This window comes from Anomaloglossus baeobatrachus, chromosome 2 (genome assembly GCF_048569485.1).
Source record: "Anomaloglossus baeobatrachus isolate aAnoBae1 chromosome 2, aAnoBae1.hap1, whole genome shotgun sequence".
Taxonomy (NCBI): domain Eukaryota; kingdom Metazoa; phylum Chordata; class Amphibia; order Anura; family Aromobatidae; genus Anomaloglossus; species Anomaloglossus baeobatrachus.
In genome coordinates this window covers 769,367,534-769,390,284 of record NC_134354.1, presented here as the reverse complement: position 1 = coordinate 769,390,284, position 22,751 = coordinate 769,367,534, and the positions used below count along the sequence as shown (strand labels likewise).

At 49.5% G+C, this 22,751-nt stretch overlaps 1 protein-coding gene across 1 annotated transcript in view; it reads left to right on the top strand.

The window, feature by feature from the left end:
- CCDC90B (coiled-coil domain containing 90B) overlaps positions 1 to 22,689 on the top strand; it is a 37,990-nt gene extending 15,301 nt beyond the window's left edge. Inside the window, exons 4-9 of the mRNA XM_075334701.1 lie at positions 5,396 to 5,497; positions 11,034 to 11,075; positions 13,452 to 13,523; positions 17,751 to 17,804; positions 21,637 to 21,751; positions 22,403 to 22,689. Of these exons, the coding sequence (XP_075190816.1) occupies positions 5,396 to 5,497; positions 11,034 to 11,075; positions 13,452 to 13,523; positions 17,751 to 17,804; positions 21,637 to 21,751; positions 22,403 to 22,458 (441 nt within the window). The 3' untranslated portion in view covers positions 22,459 to 22,689. The remainder of the gene's footprint in view (positions 1 to 5,395; positions 5,498 to 11,033; positions 11,076 to 13,451; positions 13,524 to 17,750; positions 17,805 to 21,636; positions 21,752 to 22,402) is intronic.
- Positions 22,690 to 22,751: the final 62 nt, after the last annotated feature.

The window sequence follows — 22,751 nt, the reverse complement described above, 5'->3', positions numbered from 1 at the left end:
CACTGCTCGGGTCCGGCCGCTGCTGCTCGGTGGTGACTTAAGCGGTGGGCCGGATCCCGGGGACTCGAGCGGCGCTCCTCGCCCGTGAGTTAAAAGGGGGCTTGATGGTGGGGAATTTATTGTTATTGTCCGTGACGCCACCCACGGTTGTGGTGATTTTGGTGACACCACCGCTGCTGTGGACGGGGATCCCGGGAGCGGTGACAGGGAGCAGCTTTGTTGTTAATTCTCCCCTCCGTGGGTAGGGGGTTGGTTGTCCCGGGGCCCGGTGATGGGGTAGGGATGGATGGCAGGCGGGTTACAGGGCCTGGTGAGGTGCAGGGTCGCAGGGGCAGCGCTGTGCCGCACGGCACGGTAGTACCCACTCAGCCCAATGATGCACACAGAGTCTCTGCTGAAACAAACGGCTGGATGGACGGGTCCCACAGGCGGCTGCGGTGTTTTTCCCCTGACCCCAGGTTGGTAATGTAAGTCCTTTCCTGTACCTTTCGTACGCTCCTCCTGCACTCCGGTTTCCAGCTGGCTCCCCGATTCAGTACCGGTGGGCCACCGCCCAGCCCCGGCTACCTACGGTTCCACCAGACTGTCTTCCCGGCTCCTGCAGACGGCCACTACTGTCTGCCTGACTCTCTACTCGAGGGCCCTAGGCTCCAACCTAGGCCCCAATCTGTGTCTGCCTTTCTCCAGACCTCCTCTCCCTTCCTCTCCTGGACTTGTCTGGACCTGCTTCCTGCCTCAGGCCAGCTAGACTCTTCGGTGGGTGTGCCTATCTGCTTGACTCCGCCCACCTAGTGTGTCTGTTTGAACCCGAGGGAAGGAATCAGGTTTCACTGGGGATGTCTGCTGTGAACTGCTGAGGGTGGGGGTGTGTTGATGTTGTGCTCTGTGGCCCCTGGCTTGTCCAGGGCGCCACACTTTCACCGGCTCTTCCCGATTGCCCTGATGCGGTGGCAATCGGTAATAAAGGGTTGATGTCAGCTCACACCTGCCACTAAGCCCTAAATTAGTAATGGGAGGCATCTATGAGACCCCCCCATTACTAATTTGTAAGTGAAAAGAAATAAACATAAACACCGAACAAATCTTTTATTTTAAATAAAAGACACAAAAAAACCCTTCTTTCTCCACTTTATTAACCCCCAAAATACCTCTACAGGTCCAACGTAATCCACAGGAAGTCACAGGACGACTCCAGCTTTGCTACATCTGAATTCAGGCCAAGCGGCCATAGAACATGACTGCCCGCTGTGAACTTCAGGCAGAGACTGGGTGAGCCGCGCGATCAGCGGTGACGTCACTCAGGGGATTTGCGGTCACAGGTGGAGGACTGTTTTTTAACCTGGTAGACCCACCGGTCCTGGTTATCTGCTAGTCCGCCCATCACTACTGATCTTTCCACAACTCTATGCAAAAATAGCCCCCCCCTCCTTTATAAGTGACTGCAAGGAGATGTCCTCTCTGTTGAAAAAGGGGATGATAATGAGAAGAAAAGAGCCTGGCATTAACGTGCGATGTACAGGGGAGAGATATGTGTTTGGTTAGAGGGTGATAATGTACCGCCCCGTGCTCGGCGGCAACCGAGCCGCTCGGATCCGGACTCGCCGGGTGGTGGCTCGAGCGTCTCCGGACCCGGGGGCCCCGTTGTCCACTTCGATCTGAAAGGGGGGCTAGCGCTTTAGGGGGACGTAGATGAACGGCCGGAGCCGTGTTTGAGTTCGTGACGCCACCCACGTGTTGTGGTAAAGGTGTAGACAACACCGCTGCGTTTACTGGGCCCCCGGGGGAGATGTTGCGCAGCAAGATGTTAACCCCTCCATGGGCAGGGATGATGGCCCCGGGACCCGTTGGGTGTTGTGTGGTTGGGCGGTGCAGGGAGGTGCGCGACCAGAGGGCACTGTTGTACTCACGATTAGTAACACACACAAGTCTCTGGTAAACCAAGTTGATGATGGTCGGTGCCCGCAGCAGGCTGCGTCGGGTCCCCCATCCGGTTGGTGGTCTCTGCCTTTTTCCTGCACCATGTTGTGTATCTGTGGACTGCCTGCGCTTCAGCGACGGGAGTCCGCTCCCTGGCCTTGTGAATGTCGGGAGAGCCCTTTTGCCCGCAGACACTGGCCCATGGGATCTCTCTGCCTGTGCGGTGGCTTTCTATCCCCCTCGTTGGGCTGTTGTCTTCAGTCGGGACTTTGGGTGGGAAAGGACCTATAGTCCAGACCGCAATCAGTTAATTAACTCGGTCCAGTGGCTTCTGGATCTCGTTTCAGGGTCTGAGTACCCCCCTTTGTGCTCCGGTTTTCGAGTTGGTTCCCCGGGTCGGTTCCGGCGGGCCACTACCCTGTCCCGGTTCACCACGGTTCCACTGAGCCGTCTTCTCGGCTCCTGCAGGCTGAGGCCACCGCTTGCCGCCTAGCCAAAGGTGCCCGGGCTCCAACACTGGCACCTGTCAGATTTCTGCAGACCTTCACCTCCTAAACTAGAAACTGAAGTTTTTCCTCCCTCAGGCTCTCTGAACTCCTCGATGGGCGTGGCCAACCGCCTGGCTCCGCCCCCTGGTGTGAACATCAATCCCTGAGAGGGGTGACTAGGGTTTTACTGGTTGGCTGGTGACACCTTATTAGGGGACAGGTGTTGTGCGGGGCGCTATCTGTGACTACCTGGCTAGTCCAGGGCGTCACAATCATACGAAGAAAAGTTCCTGTTTCTTGCTATCTTCAATAGGGAGGAGATGACTTTGACAATCTTTGATTGCTTAGAAGGGTGACTACTTGAAAAAATATTTTTGTATCTAAACCCCACCCTGGGTCACCGGAGGTTTTACAGAGGGGAGTTGATGGTAATAGGTTGGGATGGGTAAGAGGGGTGACTACACGAAAACAAGCTCCTGTATCAAAACCCCTCAGTGGGTCCCTGGAGGTGGTACAATGGAGAGATTAGAAGGACAGGCTGTGATTTGTAAGAGGGACGGCAGCATGAAGAAAAGTTCCTGTATTCTTCCAGGGATTACTATAAGATGTACAGTTAGAGGAATTGACCTTCGCTTTAATAGTTTAGAAGGGGTGACTACATGTTGGATTTGTAGCAGCTGTCAGGGAAGAGGGCACAGTAATAAGCTTTGATTACTTCTAGGGCTGATAACATGAAGAAACGTTCCTGCATCTAAAACCCCAACATGAGCCACCGGACATTGTATAGTAGTGATATATCAGTATCAGCGTGATATCAGGGGTGATAACTCTAGGAAAGGTTCCTGTATCTTTCTAGTGGTTGTAAGGACTGGTCTCATGTTTCCAGAGATGGGGTGATAACTGGAGGAAAAGTTCCTGTATCCTTCTAGTGTGTCACCATGACTATGGGATAGTGGAGAACTGGGAATTCTAAGCTGACCCTCAGTCTAGGGGACCCATTGCTATAGCTAACCTCAGTGATACTCCTAATGGTGGAGATGCCTTAGTCTCCTTCCAGGCCCTGCTCCTGATCTTATTCCCTCTCACGGGCAGGAGTGAGTTGGAAATCACAGAAACAGAGAGACATGGGAAACCAAAACTCTGTCACTCAGCACGCACACACAGAGGTATAAGACAATAAGAGATTAGGAGGAAAGCAAGAGCAGGAAGGAAACAACAAGACAAGAGGGGGTAAACTCTATAACCACTCCGAGGAAAAAGCAACACTTTTGGCAGAAAGTCTAGGACACCAAAGCCCACAGACCAACACAGAATACACTATAGCTGGCATGGATAGCAGATTTCATCCATCATAAATAGGAGGGGAGCAGATGTGATTTGCTTCCCCACCACATGTGATTTAAAGGAGCAGGCAGCCCAATACACTATAGCTGGCATGGGTAGAAGATTTCATCCAGCATAAATAGGAGGGGAGCTGATGTGATTGGCTTCCCCACCACGTGATCAAAGGAGTAAGCAGACCAGCAGAGATTAACTCTTGCTAGTCTGTCTATGAATCAGCACACAGCAGGTTGACGCCCGAGTCTACCTGTGTTAATCCCACATACCAGGAAACCATCAGGCAGAGTGTCAGAATCTGCAATCTGAACAGAGGCCGACGCCTCCATGACCGTTTGTGCAAAACTCCGTGTGACATAGTGGTTGTAAGGACTGGTTTCATGTTTACAGACATCTTCAGAAATTATTGCAAGAGCACAAAACATGCAAAATTATTAAGAAAATATATGTGTAGCACAATTGTACCCAGCAATAAAGCTCAAGGAACGTGGCTAAGGATTAGTTGGCTTTTCACGAGAATCCTCAAACCACGGTATTTACCATTTGTAGCTGATTCTCCAGCAGTGAAGGGGTTGAGCGATATCAGGGCTATATGTTACACTGACGTCTCACCGCTCGGTTCTCGATCAATACCCCCAGCCTTGGCACTGATACTCTTGCAGGTTAATCTTGTGATAGGTATTGATCCTTGGCATTCAGCAGATTTCAAGAATGACGTTAGTGAAGGATATCCGCGTCCATGGGCTGCTCGTGACACTGGACGGATTGGCGGCAGTCATGGAGAAAGAGGTCACCATTACTTCACCACTACCATCTACTGCCAGTACGCAGATAGCGGGAGCTATAGACTGAGTATTGGACAAAGCCACTGAGTGATTGACGGACGCTATAGCTGTCAGTCTTTGAGGTAGACCACCCGCTAGTTACAGGTCTCCTGCGATTTGGGATTGCATCTTGTGATGGTGTGATATTGTGGGTTGTGTATCATTTTGTGTAGGTTCATATTTTAGGCATGGTGCTCTGTCCATTCTATGTATTATTTGTCCTGTCTGCAGGTTAATCACCCCCTGCAGTGCTTCTGTTTGTAGGTATGGGGGAGGAGGGCCTGGAACCCACCCAAACTCTGCTTCCCTGGGGGATTATTCAGTCTGACTGACAACTACAAGAGACGAGCAGGAAGGCTGCCGATCCAATCATCTGTTGCTACCTGAGTGAATAGAGTCTCCCGGCTTTAACAATTCATCCTCTGGGGGAGAAGCTGCGGCTACAGGCAGCACCACAGAGAGCCACTGACAAACCCTGATTTACCTGGAAATGGACTGCTGGAGGATTGTGACTGATCCCCGGGATATTAATCCCTTACTGGACTATATCCGTGTTTCTGGACTATTTTACCCTCTGTGTGAGGATTATTTTATGGACCGTCTGATTTACTTGGAATAAATATTCTTAGGATTGTTCATCCATCTCTCGCTCTGTTAGTTGTATGATATCGGAGAAGGACCCCGTGACACATCTCATTTGTGGTCTGTTTTCACATCATGGTTTTGGCTGCAATTATTTTGCAAAATAGAGTTTTGTTTGCCACAGCTTATTGAAAATTTTGGCAAAATGCTTGCTCATTTTTAACCACGTGCTTGGTTTTCTCCTAGGAAATTACACTCCAGCAGATCATGGCACACTTGGACTCCATACGGAAAGACATGGTGATTCTGGAAAAAAGTGAATTTGCAACACTAAGGGCGGAGAATGAGGTACGGTTAATGTGTGTATACGCACGCACGCACATATATACAACCAAACATATAAACGCACATACATTCATACACATGCGAACACACACAATATATATATATATATATATATATATATATATATATATATATATATACGCACACACACACATATATAATCCCCATCTCTGGCCAGTAGATACATGATGACAGGTTTAAGATGGAAACATCGACCTTGGGGAACATATTGATGCAATACAGATGTTGACCTTGGTCTGATTTGAGACCTCAGCGCTGCAGGAGAAAGCATTAATCAACGAGCCGCCATGTCCTACACCAATCACAACTAATCACTTTGTAATTAGTAAATGGAAGACGGTCAGATATTTAAAGGGAATGTGTCGTCAGATAATCACCTCTTGTCTAAATCAGGTTTTGGCATTACATGTATATTTAAAAAGAAACTCACACTCATTAGATGCTTCAGTACAAAAGATAGGAGCAGAGTCTGTTCATTGCTGCTAATGTACATGTGCATTTCCTGAAACAGGAAGTAAGAGCAGGGATGTCAAACTGAAATACACAGAACACTAAAATTAAAAACTTGGACAATGTTGCGGGCCAACCTATTCACAGGCCCCACATAGTCCTACATAAAGAATAATGGACCCCACATAGCCCTCCATACAGAATAATGTGCCCCACATAGCCCTCCATACAGAATAATGTGCCCCACATAGCCCTCCATACAGAATAATGGGCCCCACATAGCCCTCCATACAGAATAATGAGCCCACATAGCCCTCCATACAGAATAATGGCCCCACATAGCCCTCCATACAGAATAATGGGCTCCACATAGCCCTCCATACAGAATAATGGGCTCCACATAGCCCTCCATACAGAATAATGGGCCCCACATAGTCCTCCATACAGAATAATGGGCCCACATAGCCCTCCATACAGAATAATGGGCCCCACATAGTCCTACATAAAGAATAATGGACCCCACATAGCCCTCCATACAGAATAATGTGCCCCACATAGCCCTCCATACAGAATAATGTGCCCCACATAGCCCTCCATACAGTATAATGGGCCCCACATAGCCCTCCATACAGAATAATGTGCCCCACATAGCCCTCCATACAGAATAATGGCCCCACATAGCCCTCCATACAGTATAATGGGCCCCACATAGCCCTCCATACAGAATAATGTGCCCCACATAGCCCTCCATACCGAATAATGGGCCCCACATAGTCCTCCATACAGAATAATGGACCCCACATAGCCCTCCATACAGAATAATGGGCCCCACATAGCCCTCCATACAGAATAATGGGCCCCACATAGCCCTCCATACAGAATAATGGGCTCCACATAGCCCTCCATACAGAATAATGGGCTCCACATAGTCCTCAATACAGAATAATGGACCCCACATAGCCCTCCATACAGAATAATGTGCCCCACATAGCCCTCCATACAGAATAATGGGCCCCACATAGCCCTCTATACAGAATAATGGGCTCCACATAGCCCTCCATACAGAATAATGGGCCCCACATAGCCCTCCATACAGAATAATGGACCCCACATAGCCCTCCATACAGAATAATGGGCCCCACATAGCCCTCCATACAGAATAATGGACCCCACATAGCCCTCCATACAGAATAATGTGCCCCACATAGCCCTCCATACAGAATAATGGGCCCCACATAGCCCTCTATACAGAATAATGGGCTCCACATAGCCCTCCATACAGAATAATGGGCCCACATAGCCCTCCATACAGAATAATGGACCCCACATAGCCCTCCATACAGAATAATGGGCCCCACATAGCCCTCCATACAGAATAATGGGCTCCACATAGTCCTCAATACAGAATAATGGACCCCACATAGCCCTCCATACAGAATAATGTGCCCCACATAGCCCTCCATACAGTATAATGGGCCCCACATAGCCCTCCATACAGAATAATGTGCCCCACATAGCCCTCCATACAGAATAATGGGCCCCACATAGTCCTCCATACAGAATAATGGACCCCACATAGCCCTCCATACAGAATAATGGGCCCCACATAGCCCTCCATACAGAATAATGGGCCCCACATAGCCCTCCATACAGAATAATGGGCCCCACATAGTCCTCCATACAGAATAATGTGCCCCACATAGTCCTCCATACAGAATAATGTGCCCCACATAGCCCTCCATACAGAATAATGGGCCCACATAGCCCTCCATACATAATAATGGGCCCCACATAGCCCTCCATACAGAATAATGAGCTCCACATAGTCCTCCATACAGAATAATGTGCCCCACATAGTCCTCCATACAGAATAATGTGCCCCACATAGCCCTCCATACAGAGTAATGGGCCCCACATAGCCCTCCATACAGAGTAATGGGCCCCACATAGTCCTCCATACAGAATAATGGGCCCCACATAGCCCTCCATACAGAATAATGGACTCCACATAGTCCTCCATACAGAATAATGGGCCCCACATAGCCCTCCATACAGAATAATGGGCTCCACATAGCCCTCCATACAGAATAATGGACCCCACATAGCCCTCCATACAGAATAATGGGCCCCACATAGCCCTCCATACAGTATAATGGGCCCCACATAGCCCTCCATACAGAATAATGTGCCCCACATAGCCCTCCATACAGAATAATGGGCCCCACATAGTCCTCCATACAGAATAATGGACCCCACATAGCCCTCCATACAGAATAATGGGCCCCACATAGCCCTCCATACAGAATAATGGGCCCCACATAGCCCTCCATACAGAATAATGGGCCCCACATAGCCCTCCATACAGAATAATGGCCCCACATAGCCCTCCATACAGAATAATGGGCCCCACATAGCCCTCCATACAGAATAATGGGCCCCACATAGCCCTCCATACAGAATAATGGGCTCCACATAGCCCTCCATACAGAATAATGGGCCCCACATAGCCCTCCATACAGAATAATGGCCCCACATAGTCCTCCATACAGAATAATGGGCCCCACATAGCCCTCCATACAGAATAATGGACCCCACATAGCCTTCCATACAGAATAATGGCCCCACATAGCCCTCCATACAGAATAATGGGCCCCACATAGCCTTCCATACAGAATAATAGGCCCCACATAGCCCTCCATACAGAATAATGGCCCCACATAGCCCTCCATACAGAATAATAGGCCCCACATAGCCCTCCATACAGAATAATGGACCCCACATAGCCCTCCATACAGAATAATGGACCCCACATAGCCCTCCATACAGAATAATGGGCCCCACACAGCCCTCCATACAGAATAATGACCCCCACATAGCCTTCCATACAGAATAATGGCCCCACATAGCCCTCCATACAGAATAATGGGCCCCACATAGCCCTCCATACAGAATAATGTGCACCACATAGTCCTCCATACAGAATAATGACTCCACATAGCCCTCCATACAGAATAATGGGTCCCACATAGCCCTCCATACAGAATAATGGGCCCCACATAGCCCTCCATACAGAATAATGGGTCCCACATTGCCCTCCATACAGAATAATGGGTCCCACATAGCCCTCCATACAGAATAATGTGCCCCACATAGCCCTTCATACAGAATAATGACCCCACATAGCCCTCCATACAGAATAATGACCCCACATAGCCCTCCATACAGAATAATGACCCCACATAGCCCTCCATACAGAATAATGACCCCACATAGCCCTCCATACAGAATAATGGGCCCACATAGCCCTCCATACAGAATAATGGGCCCCACATAGCCCTCCATACAGAATAATGGCCCCACATAGCCCTCCATACAGAATAATGTGCCCCACACAGCCCTCCATACAGAATAATGTGCCCCACATAGTCCTCCATACAGAATAATGGGCCCCACATAGTCCTCCATACAGAATAATGGCCCCACATAGCCCTCCATACAGAATAATGGGCCCCACATAGCCCTCCATACAGAATAATGGGCCCCACATAGCCCTCCATACAGAATAATGGGCCCCACATAGCCCTCCATACAGAATAATGGGCCCACATAGCCCTCCATACAGAATAATGGCCCCACATAGCCCTCCATACAGAATAATGGCCCCACATAGCCCTCCATACAGAATAATGGGCCCCACATAGCCCTCCATACAGAATAATGGGCCCACATAGCCCTCCATACAGAATAATGGGCCCACATAGCCCTCCATACAGAATAATGGGCCCACATAGCCCTCCATACAGAATAATGGGCCCCACATAGCCCTCCATACAGAATAATGGGCCCACATAGCCCTCCATACAGAATAATGGGCCCCACATAGCCCTCCATACAGTATAATGGGCCCCACATAGTCCTCCATACAGAATAATGGCCCCACATAGCCCTCCATACAGAATAATAATTTTTAATAGAGGTTGTGATGTGGGGTAATTTAACATTGGCCAAAAACTAATTTAAACATTAAGTAGTATTCTGATGATACATTCCCTTTAATTCTCCATACTGATCATCGCACTTGATTTTCACATTATCACTTGCCGTGAATGTCATTTTCTCACCCAGTGTAAATGCCGCTCTTCTCCTGAATCCGGCGTAGTTTCTCTTTTGTTCCTGAGCCTCTCCGTTCCTGAGATATGGACCTTTTATATTTGTTTATGTATAGCTAGTTTTTTAAGACAAGTGGGTGTGGCCCTCAACTCCTTTTTTGGGAATGACTTCCTGAGGATAACACCCACTTGGCTAAAAAGACTAATTTTATATACAGTGAAGAAGTGGCCATATCTCAGCAACGGAGAGGCGCAGGAGCAAAAGAAAAACATCTCTGGATTCAGGAGAACAGCGGCGTTTACATCAGGCAAAAAAAAAAATGTATTTGTGATCAGTGGCAGGTCCCCTTTAAGTCCCATCACCCGCATGTAATGTTATGGAAATGTCATGCAAATCACGACACGGCATTGGGTGCTTTACCTTTAGAAAAAGACGCCACGTCCCTGTCTGACATTTCACTAAAGTCCAGGATCGTGAGGGGGCGCACAGAATTATGCAACATTGTCTTTGGAGGATGGTAATGAGGCTTTTTACTCTTTTTGGTAATGTCGCCAATTAAATACCAAAGAGCGGACATTCACGGCATCGGGGGACAGAAGGCCGCCAGTCACAAAGGGCCGCAGGTCCTTGAGATCCCAGGAACGGATATCGATGCGGGCTGCTGGTGCCGTCTTCAGTGTTGTATAGAGCCATCACCTATCCATATAATAGGGGTTACGTTACTGATGTTGGGGGTCTGTCCGCTGTGACCCCACTGATCCACAAAACAGGGCTCTATAAAGGCTCAGACTGGACAATCCCCCTCCATTCATTGTCTAAGGGACTGCGGGACACAGCAGAGTATTGTGCACCTCTATAGGGGTCCAGTTTCTGAATCGGAGGAGGGGGGGTCACTTACTTTTGACAGATTGTGTCGGGGATGGAGGTTTATTCCGAATTCTTCATTTTGTATCTTTAGAAAATGAAGATTGAAATCGGTCACGTCAGACAGCATCTGCAGGTAAGGGACAGCGGACATATTCGAGCGGACGCAGATTTATGTCATTGTCCATCGTGCACTGATTGGTAGCAGATGAGCCACCGATCGCATTCACCTCCCGTCACCTCCAGAGCTGCATTCAGAAGGATGCTGCATGTACATTACATTAATGAGCAGGTGTGCCGCTGCCCCTGTAATGTAGTGTCTGCACAGAATGCTGTATTATGGTGCCCCATTATATGGTCTCCATCCCATAGTGTATAATTCCCCCCCTCCCCCCAGTGTATAACCTTCTCCCCCCCCTTCCCCATTGTATAACCTCCGTCCCCTCATCTTCCTTTACTAACGTGACAGCAGCCGATGGTGCAGAGCTCACTGATAACAGCGCATCCTGTAATAGGAGCCAAGTCCATTCATGACATCTCTTCTTCCTGAATCTTCCCCATCACCTACCTATGAGTGATATTATAGAGAAGTGGAAGGACCCGCAGCACCTGTGCCCGCCGGGAGCTTCATGGTTGTGCAGCTGCACCCATTTTACATCACCAAGCACAATGCTGAGCCACACATCGACAAGCACAATGCCGAGCCGTACATCACCAAGCACAATGCCGAGCCGTACATCACCAAGCACAATGCCGAGCCATACATCACCAAGCACAATGCCGAACCATACATCACCAAGCACAATGCTGAGCCGTACATCACCAAGCACAATGCTGAGCCGTACATCACCAAGCACAATGCCGAGCCGTACATCACCAAGCACAATGCTGAGCCGTACATCACCAAGCACAATGCCGAGCCATACATCACCAAGCACAATGCCGAACCATACATCACCAAGCACAATGCCGAGCCGTACATCACCAAGCACAATGCTGAGCCGTACATCACCAAGCACAATGCCGAGCCGTACATCACCAAGCACAATGTCGAGCCGTACATCACCAAGCACAATGCCGAGCCGTACATCACCAAGCACAATGCCGAGCCGTACATCACCAAGCACAATGCCGAGCCATACATCACCAAGCACAATGCCGAGCCGTACATCACCAAGCACAATGCCGAGCCGTACATCACCAAGCACAATGCCGAGCCGTACATCACCAAGCACAATGCCGAGCCGTACATCACCAAGCACAATGCCGAGCCGTACATCACCAAGCACAATGCTGAGCCATACATCACCAAGCACAATGCCGAGCCGTACATCACCAAGCACAATGCTGAGCCATACATCACCAAGCACAATGCCGAGCCATACATCCCCAAGCACAATGCCGAGCCGTACATCACCAAGCACAATGCTGAGCCGTACATCACCAAGCACAATGCAGAGCCGTACATCACCAAGCACAATGCCGAGCCATACATCACCAAGCACAATGCTGAGCCATACATCACCAAGCACAATGCTGAGCCGTACATCACCAAGCACAATGCTGAGCCATACATCCCCAAGCAAAATGCCGAGCCATACATCCCCAAGCACAATGCTGAGCCGTACATCACCAAGCACAATGCCGAGCCGTACATCACCAAGCACAATGCCGAGTCGTACATCACCAAGCACAATGCTGAGCCATACATCATCAAGCACAATGCCGAGCCGTACATCACCAAGCACAATGCTGAGCCATACATCACCAAGCACAATGCTGAGCCGTACATCACCAAGCACAATGCTGAGCCGTACATCACCAAGCACAATGCTGAGCCATACATCACCAAGCACAATGCCGAGCCGTACATCACCAAGCACAATGCTGAGCCGTACATCACCAAGCACAATGCTGAGCATCGGATGGAGCGGTGTAAAGCTGCCACCACTGGACTATGGAGGAGACATGTTCTGTGCAGTGACGGATCACACTGCTCTGTCTGCGTCTGATGGAGGAGTCTGGGTTTGGTGAATGGAGGATGTTACCCCCTGACTGCATTGTGTCCACTGTACAGATGGTGGAGGAGGGTAACGCTCTGTTCCCCATGACTGTGTCCAGACCACAAGCTCCATACAGACACGGAGGGGGAGGTAGAACATGACGGCCGCACAGAGCCCGGACACATCTATAATGAAGATTGTGAGCCCGACCTCCCCAACATCAGGATCTCCTCACAAATGCTGTTCTTGATGAAGGGCCAACAATTCCGACAGACGCCTCCAAAATCTTGTAGAAATCCTCCCCAGAAGAGCTGGAGCCATTATATCTGCAGAGGAGCGACTCCATATTAATGTCTATAGTGTAGAATGGGAGGTCAGGGAGGCTCCTGTAGTGTAATGTAGAGGGGGTGCACTTACTTTTCTCTATATATTGTATATAAATGCTGTATATCTTATATATTATGAATAATCTTGTGTTTTGTTATAAATTTCTCTCTATGGAACTGAAGAATGAAACAAATCAGATCCGCGCAGACACAAAGCTGGACATCAACCTGGAGAGGAGCCGCCTGACCGACATGGTAAGAGCCTGCCGCATAGTGCAGACTGTGCTGCCACCTGCTGGCCCACACCGAGAAGTGACATCCTGCAGGAAGGGCTCTGCGTAATGGCTAAAGGGAGCCTATCGCCATCTGCAGGCAGCACAGTGTACAGCAGGAGGCTGAGCAGAGGGATGGATAGTATTGTGGGGAGACTCCGGATAACCTGTAACACAAAGGGAGCGTCAATGATAGAAATATAACCGCCCAAGTGTATACATGGGAAATCTACAACCGTACCATACGAAAATTAATATATCCTAAATAAAAACATCTCTCCTGCTTCATACTGACTGCTGCTGCCACCTGCTGGATAATGATGACGCCAACACTGGGGGTACAGGATAATGACACTGACACTGGGGGTACAGGATAATGACACTGACACTGGGGGTACAGGATAATGACACTGACACTGGGGGTACAGGATAATGACACTGACACTGGGGGTACAGGATAATGACACTGACACTGGGGTACAGGATAATAACACTGACACTGGGGGCACAGGATAATGGCGCTGACACTGGGGGTACAGGATAATGGCACTGACACTGGGGGTACAGGATAATGACACTGACACTGGGGGTACAGGATAATGACACTGACACTGGGGTACAGGATAATAACACTGACACTGGGGGCACAAGATAATGACGCTGACACTGGGGGTACAGGATAATGGCACTGACACTGGGGGTACAGGATAATGACACTGACACTGGGGGTACAGGATAATGACACTGTGGGTACAGGATAATGACACTGACACTGGGGGGTACAGGATAATGACATTGATATTGGGGTACAGGATAATGACACTGACACTGGGGGGTACAGGATAATGACATTGATATTGGGGTACAGGATAATGACACGGACACTGGGGGGTACAGGATAATGACATTGATATTGGGGTACAGGATAATGACACTGATATTGGGGTACAGGATAATGGCACTGACACTGGGGGTACAGGATAATGACACTGACACTGGGGGCACAAGATAATGACGCTGACACTGGGGGTACAGGATAATGACACTGGGGGTACAGGATAATGACACTGGGGGTACATGATAATGACACTGGGGGTACAGGATAATGACACGGACACTGGGGGGTACAGGATAATGACACTGATATTGGGGTACAGGATAATGGCACTGACACTGGGGGTACAGGATAATGACACTGACACTGGGGGCACAAGATAATGACGCTGACACTGGGGGTACAGGATAATGACACTGACACTGGGGGTACAGGATAATGACACTGGGGGTACAGGATAATGACACTGGGGGTACAGGATAATGACACTGACACTGGGGGTACAGGATAATGACACTGACACTGGGGGTACAGGATAATGACACTGACACTGGGGGTACAGGATAATGATACTGACACTGGGGGTACAGGATAATGACACTGACACTGGGGGTACAGGATAATGATACTGACACTGGGGGTACAGGATAATGACACGGACACTGGGGGGTACAGGATAATGACACTGATATTGGGGTACAGGATAATGACACTGGGGGTACAGGATAATGACACTGACACTGGGGGTACAGGATAATGACACTGACACTGGGGGTACAGGATAATGACACTGACACTGGGGGTACAGGATAATGACACTGACACTGGGGGTACAGGATAATGACACGGACACTGGGGGGTACAGGATAATGACATTGATATTGGGGTACAGGATAATGACACTGATATTGGGGTACATGATAATGACACTGACACTGGGGGTACAGGATAATGACACTGACACTGGGGGGTACAGGATAATGACACTGGGGGGTACAGGATAATGACACTGGGGGGTACAGGATAATGACACTGACACTGGGGGGTACAGGATAATGACACTGGGGGTACAGGATAATGACACTGACACTGGGGGTACATGATAATGACACTGGGGTTACAGGATAATGACACTGACACTGGGGGTACATGATAATGACACTGGGGGTACAGGATAATGACACTGACACTGGGGGTACATGATAATGACACTGGGGGTACAGGATAATGATACTGACACTGGGGGTACAGGATAATGACACTGATATTGGGGTACAGGATAATGACGCTGACACTGGGGTACAGGATAATGACGCTGACACTGGGGTACAGGATAATGACGCTTACACTGGGGGTACAGGATAATGACGCTGACACTGGGGGTACAGGATAATGACGCTGACACTGGGGGTACAGGATAATGACGCTGACACTGGGGGTACAGGATAATGACGCTGACACTGGGGGTACAGGGTAATGACGCTGACACTGGGGGTACAGGATAATGACACTGACACTGGGGGTACAGGATAATGACACTGACACTGGGGGTACAGGATAATGATACTGACACTGGGGGTACAGGATAATGACACTGACACTGGGGGTACAGGATAATGATACTGACACTGGGGGTACAGGATAATGACACGGACACTGGGGGGTACAGGATAATGACATTGATATTGGGGTACAGGATAATGACACTGATATTGGGGTACAGGATAATGACACTGGGGGTACAGGATAATGACACTGACACTGGGGGTACAGGATAATGACACTGACACTGGGGGTACAGGATAATGACACTGACACTGGGGGTACAGGATAATGACACTGACACTGGGGGTACAGGATAATGACACTGACACTGGGGGTACAGGATAATGACACTGACACTGGGGGTACAGGATAATGATACTGACACTGGGGGTACAGGATAATGACACGGACACTGGGGGGTACAGGATAATGACATTGATATTGGGGTACAGGATAATGACACTGATATTGGGGTACATGATAATGACACTGGGGGTACAGGATAATGACACTGACACTGGGGGGTACAGGATAATGACACTGGGGGGTACAGGATAATGACACTGGGGGGTACAGGATAATGACACTGACACTGGGGGGTACAGGATAATGACACTGGGGTTACAGGATAATGACACTGACACTGGGGGTACATGATAATGACACTGGGGTTACAGGATAATGACACTGACACTGGGGGTACATGATAATGACACTGGGGGTACAGGATAATGATACTGACACTGGGGGTACAGGATAATGACACTGATATTGGGGTACAGGATAATGACACTGACACTGGGGTACAGGATAATGACGCTGACACTGGGGTACAGGATAATGACGCTTACACTGGGGGTACAGGATAATGACGCTGACACTGGGGGTACAGGATAATGACGCTGACACTGGGGGTACAGGATAATGACGCTGACACTGGGGGTACAGGATAATGACGCTGACACTGGGGGTACAGGATAATGACGCTGACACTGGGGGTACAGGGTAATGACGCTGACACTGGGGGTACAGGGTAATGACGCTGACACTGGGGGTACAGGGTAATGACGCTGACACTGGGGGTACAGGATAATGACGCTGACACTGGGGGTACAGGATAATGACGCTGACACTGGGGGTACAGGATAATGACGCTGACACTGGGGGTACAAGATAATGACGCTGACACTGGGGGTACAGGATAATGACACTGGGGTACAGGATAATGACACTGACACTGGGGGTACAGCATAATGACACTGGGGTACAGGATAATGACACTGGGGGTACAGGATAATGACACTGACGGTACAGGATAATGACATTGGGGTACAGGATAATGACACTGGGGTACAGGATAATGACACTGGGGTACAGGATACTGACGCTGACACTGGGGGTACAGGATAATGACGCTGACACTGGGGGTACAGGATAATGACGCTGACACTGGGGTACAGGATACTGACGCTGACACTGGGGGTACAGGATGATGACCCTGACACTGGGGGTACAGGATAATGACGCTGACACTGGGGGTGCAGGATACTGACGCTGACACTGGGGGTACAGGATAATGACACTGGGGGTACAGGATACTGACACTGGGGGTGCAGGATACTGACGCTGACACTGGGGGTACAGGATAATGACACTGGGGGTACAGGATAATGACACTGGGGGTGCAGGATACTGACGCTGACACTGGGGGTACAGGATACTGATACTGAGACTTGGGGTAGAGGATAATGACATGTAACATCCTCCCCGGATCTTGTAGGTGGCACGCCCTGATCCTGATGTTTCACCTTTTCTGTATTTTTCCCGCAGTTCACAGAACAGGAGAAGAAGCTGATGGAGGCGAGCACCGAATTCCATAAAAAGGTGAAGAGCCGTAACGTTACAGTGTCTCCTCCTCGTCCTGTATCGCTAGAATATAAAATGTTGTTGCAGACAGGTCTGGATCCTGACCTATCACCGTTCTCGCTCACATTCACCAATTGTTATCCCCTCCTTGGCATGATCTGTCTTTAGAACCTTTCTCCTGGGTTGGTGACATCCACATTCTGCCGGGTGCCGTGCGTCGGTCCTGAGCACCCTGCGATGGCGCAAACATCATGTCGGGTCTAGCAACATCTCACCTCCGGATAAGATAGGGTAGGGAGGGTAACCGCTACTTACTCCTCAAGACCCCACTCTTCCAGCACCATCATGGGTCTCCACCGAAGGATAGAAATTACACTTTGATACAATGTGCAGTGTCAGTGTGCAGCTTGTATAACCGTGTAAATTTGGTGTCCTCTAAATAACTCCACACACAGCCATTAATGTCTAAAAGTGAGTACACCCTTAAGTGAAAATGACCAAAATATGCCTAATTAGCCATTTTCCCTCCCCGGTGTCATGGGATTCATTAGTGTTACAAGGTCTCCGGTGTTATCGCTCACACACTCTCTCATACCGGTCACTGGAAGCTCTGCATGGCTCCTCATGGCAAAGAATCCTCTGAGGATCTGAAAAAAAATGAAATGTTCCTCTAGATAAAGATGACCGAGGATATAAGAAGATTGCTACCACCCTGACACAGAGCTGCAGCACGGCGGCCAAGACCATACAGCGGTATAACAAGACAGGTTCCACTCAGATCAGGACTCAACATGGCTGACCAGAGAAGCTGCCTGCATGTGCTCAGCGTTATATCTAGAGGTCTCTTTTTAGAATAGATCTATGAGTGCTTCCAGCATTACTTTAGAGGTTACAGGGGTGGGGGGTCCACCTGTCAGTGCTCAGATCTTATGCCACACATTGCAGAGGTTACAGGGGGGGGGGCACCTGTTAGTGCTCAGACCATATGCCGCACACTGTAAAACACTGCTCTGCATGGCTGCTGTCTCTGAAGGAAGCCTCTTCTAAAGATGATGCACAAGAAAGCTGTAGTCAGTTTGCTAAAGATAAGCAGCCATAGGACATGGATTACTGGAACCGTCCTGTGGTCTGATGAGACCAAGATAAACTTATTTGGTTCAGATTGTGTCAAGCATGTGTGGCGGCAACAAGGTGAGGCGCACAAAGACAAGTGTATTCTGCCTACAGTCAGGCATGGTGGTGGAGGGTTATGGTTTGCGGCTGCATGAGTGCTGCTGGCTGTGCAGAGCTACAGTTCATTGAGGTAACTATGAATGCCAACATGTCCTGTGACATACCTAAGCAGAGCATGATCCCCTCCCTTCATATTTCAACATGATAATGACCCCAAACACCTCCAAGACGACCCCTGCCTTACTAAAGAAACTGAGAGTAAAGTTGCTGGACCAGCCGAGTGTCTCCAGACCTAAACCCTATGGAGCATCTGTGGGGCTTCCTCAAATGAAAAGTGGAGGAGTGCAAGGTCTCCAACATCCACCAGCTCCATGATGTCTTCATGGAGGATGGAAGAGGATCCAGCGGCTCCTGTGAAGCTCTAGTGACCTCCCTATCCAGGAGAGTAAAGGCAGTGCTGGAAAATAATGGTGACCGCACAAATTATTCACTCTGTGGGCACAATTTGACCATTGTCACTTAGGGGTGTACTCACTTTTGTTGCCAGCGGTTTAGACATTAATCGCTGTGTATTGAGTTATTTAGAGGACACCAAATTTACCCTGTTATACAAGCTGCACACTGACACTGTACATTGTATTGAGTGTCGATGTCATGGAGGACTGGCGCTGTGTCGGGAGGTTAGTGTATAGTTTTTGTTATGTGAGGTACGTAGCGGTAGTGAAGCAGTGGACAGCCCCTTTTAACATCAATCTGATTTAAACAATGGGCCATTAATGATCTGATCACTACGTCCCTCATTTTGAGATATGGTTCAGTCCAAGGCCGGAGTCAGCACCCGGCAAACCCGGTCAAATGCCGGGGCCCTGGGCTGCCAGGGGGGCCCACTCGCGGTGGCAGGAGTGGAGTACCGGTTCTCAGGGAGGTCCGGTGCCCGCGCTGTCAGTGCCCACCCTCCCCCCGCCCAGGATCGCGCTTTCAATTGTATCAGCATCGCGGTTGCCGATACAATTGAAAGCAATGATGAGAGAGGGAGCGGCGCGCTGCCTCTCTCATCATTCTCCCCTCTGTGGCTGTTGGCGGTCTGACAGGACTGCAGCGGAGCGCGGTGATGTCAACACTGTGCGACTGCTGAGAGGTCAGAGCGACAGCAGTAGACACGCTGAGGAGACCGGAGCAGCGGGGGAACGAGGAGAAGTGAGTATGTATTTCATCACTGTGGCCAGACGACCATGGGGGCTGTATACTACATGAAGGTGCCTAATGCTATATGGGTCTGTACTGTGCTATATGGGGCTGTATACTACTTGAAGGTGCCTAATGCTATCTTGGTCTGCACTGTGCTATATGCGGGCTGTATACTAAATGAGGGTGCCTAATGCTATATGGGTCTGCACTGTGCTATATGGGGCTGTATACTACATGAAGGTGCCTAATGCTATCTGGGTCTGCACTGTGCTATATAGGATCTGTATACTACATGAGGATGCCTAATGCTATATGGGTCTGTACTGTGCTATATGGGGCTGTATATTACTTGAAGGTGCCTAATGCTATCTTGGTCTGCATTGTGCTATATGGGGGCTGTATACTACATGAGGGTGCCTAATGCTATATGGGTCTGCATTGTGCTATATGGGGACTGTTTAATGTTATATGCGGGCTGCATAGTGCCAAATGGGGGCTGCATAATGCCATATGGGGGCTGCATAGTGCCAAATGGGGGCTGCATAATGCCATATGGGGGCTGCATAGTGCCAAATGGGGGCTGCATAGTCACAAATGGGGGCTGCATAGTGCCAAATGGGGGCTGCATAATGTCATATGGGGGCTGCATAGTGCCAAATGGGGGCTGCATAATGCGATATGGAGGCTGCATAATACTATATGGAGGACTATGGGGGGCTTCATAACACTATATGAAGGAATATGGGGGCTGCATACTACTATACTCCCAGAGTTGTATGTCCCCTCCACCCCGGTGCTGTATACCCCCTCAGAGCTGTATGTCCCCCCCCCCCCAACCCCAGTGCTGTATACCCCCAGAGCTGCATGTAACCCCCCACCTCAGAGCTATTTGTCCCCCCACTCCAGAGTCACTGCCCCCCTCTAGAGCTTTATGCCCCCCATTGCTGTATACCCCTTTCCACAGTAATATGTATGCCCCCCCCAGTAATGTGTATGTCCCCAGCCTCTCTTGTGATGTATATACAGCAGTGTCAGTGTGCTCTATGTGCGGCCATGTCTGTTAGTGACGGCCACCAATCAGCGTGGCACAGACACAAGCCCAGGAAGAGCTGGATGGAGACAAGCGGGGAGGTGAATGAGGCTGTTGCCGGCTTCACAATATTAGAAATCTCTCTAATGTGTGTGTGCGCATGTCTGATGTGTATATCTATGTACATGACTGTGTCTAGATTTATGTCTATTTATGTTTTTGTGAATTTCTCTTTAAATATGTATGTGTACGTATGCCTGTATGTGTACGTATGCCTGTATGTGTATGTGTACGTATGCCTGTATGTGTATATCTGTGTATGTCTATGTATGGATGGGGCCCACTTTTGACCCTTTCGCCCAGGACCCACAAAAACCTGGAGCCGGCCCTGGTTGAGTCCAGGGCTCTCATGTACCCGGCTCATCGCACTGGCCTGAATTTTGCGTCTTTCCCCTGCAGAACATGTCCACCGACGGCGCCATCACCGAGATCAATAAGAAGATAGATATCGACATCGCCTCCCTGAAGACGCTTATGGAGTCACATAAACTGGACACCATCCGTTATTTGGCCGGTGAGTATCAGATCTCTGTCCTCGCCGGTTGCACCGTCGGCGTTCGGCGCAGCTGTATATCTCACCTGAAAAATTATAGGGGCTTTTGGATTCATAAATCTGGCCGGGGTCTCCCATAATCCTAAGAGCAGGAGAGGCGGCCACAGTCCCAGGACCTCTATGATGAGATATCAGTATTTTAAGCCTGGGCTTGTGTCCCTATGACAACCCTTATTGAGGTTTGAGTCGTTCAACTTGGCCTTAGCTCCTTCCACCTTTCCCAATTTTTATTTTATGCTTCAAGTTCTCATACAGGGCCTTTAATTTCCCCCCACCTCCTTTTTATCCCTTCCGTTAGCTGCTTCTGTAACCCGTCTATACCGTGTGGTCGTATCTCCAGTGGGGTACTAAGGATGGGCATCGGAACGGACTGTCCACCCCGGATTACACCACCTACCACAGTGGCATTTAAATAGTTTTAAGATCAGCGCTCGCTCCAATCCCTGCTGTTAGAGGCAGGTGCTGGCTGTAGAGCGCAGCCGGCACCTGCTGCGTATGCTGAAGGCTCAGCTACGTTCAGGCGGATTTGTAGATATCACGGTCTCCGTAATGCACAGTATTGGCTCCAGTTCAGATGGTTCTCCGCTCATTCTCCTGCCCGTCTCGTTTCAGCCTCCGTCTTCACGTGCCTCGCCATCGCTCTGGGATTTTACCGACTCTGGAAGTAGTAAAGAGACTCTGCAGAGATTTGCTGGCAGCTGCCCCGTCCTCGGTTACCCCCCGGCAGGCAGGACGTGCGGCGGATCAGGGCTTTATCCGCTTCTCACGCACAGTTCCCCATTTCTCATGTTATCCCGGACCGGACTGAATGTCTCGTTATCTGTACGGAAAGTGCCTTTTCTACATGTTTTGTACCAGAAATTTACTTCCGGTTGTTATATTAAATTTATTGGCCGTTGCTGCCGGTTCGGTGTCTGTGCTCCGTCTTCAGCTGATTGGGTGGATCAGGTCGGACGTACAA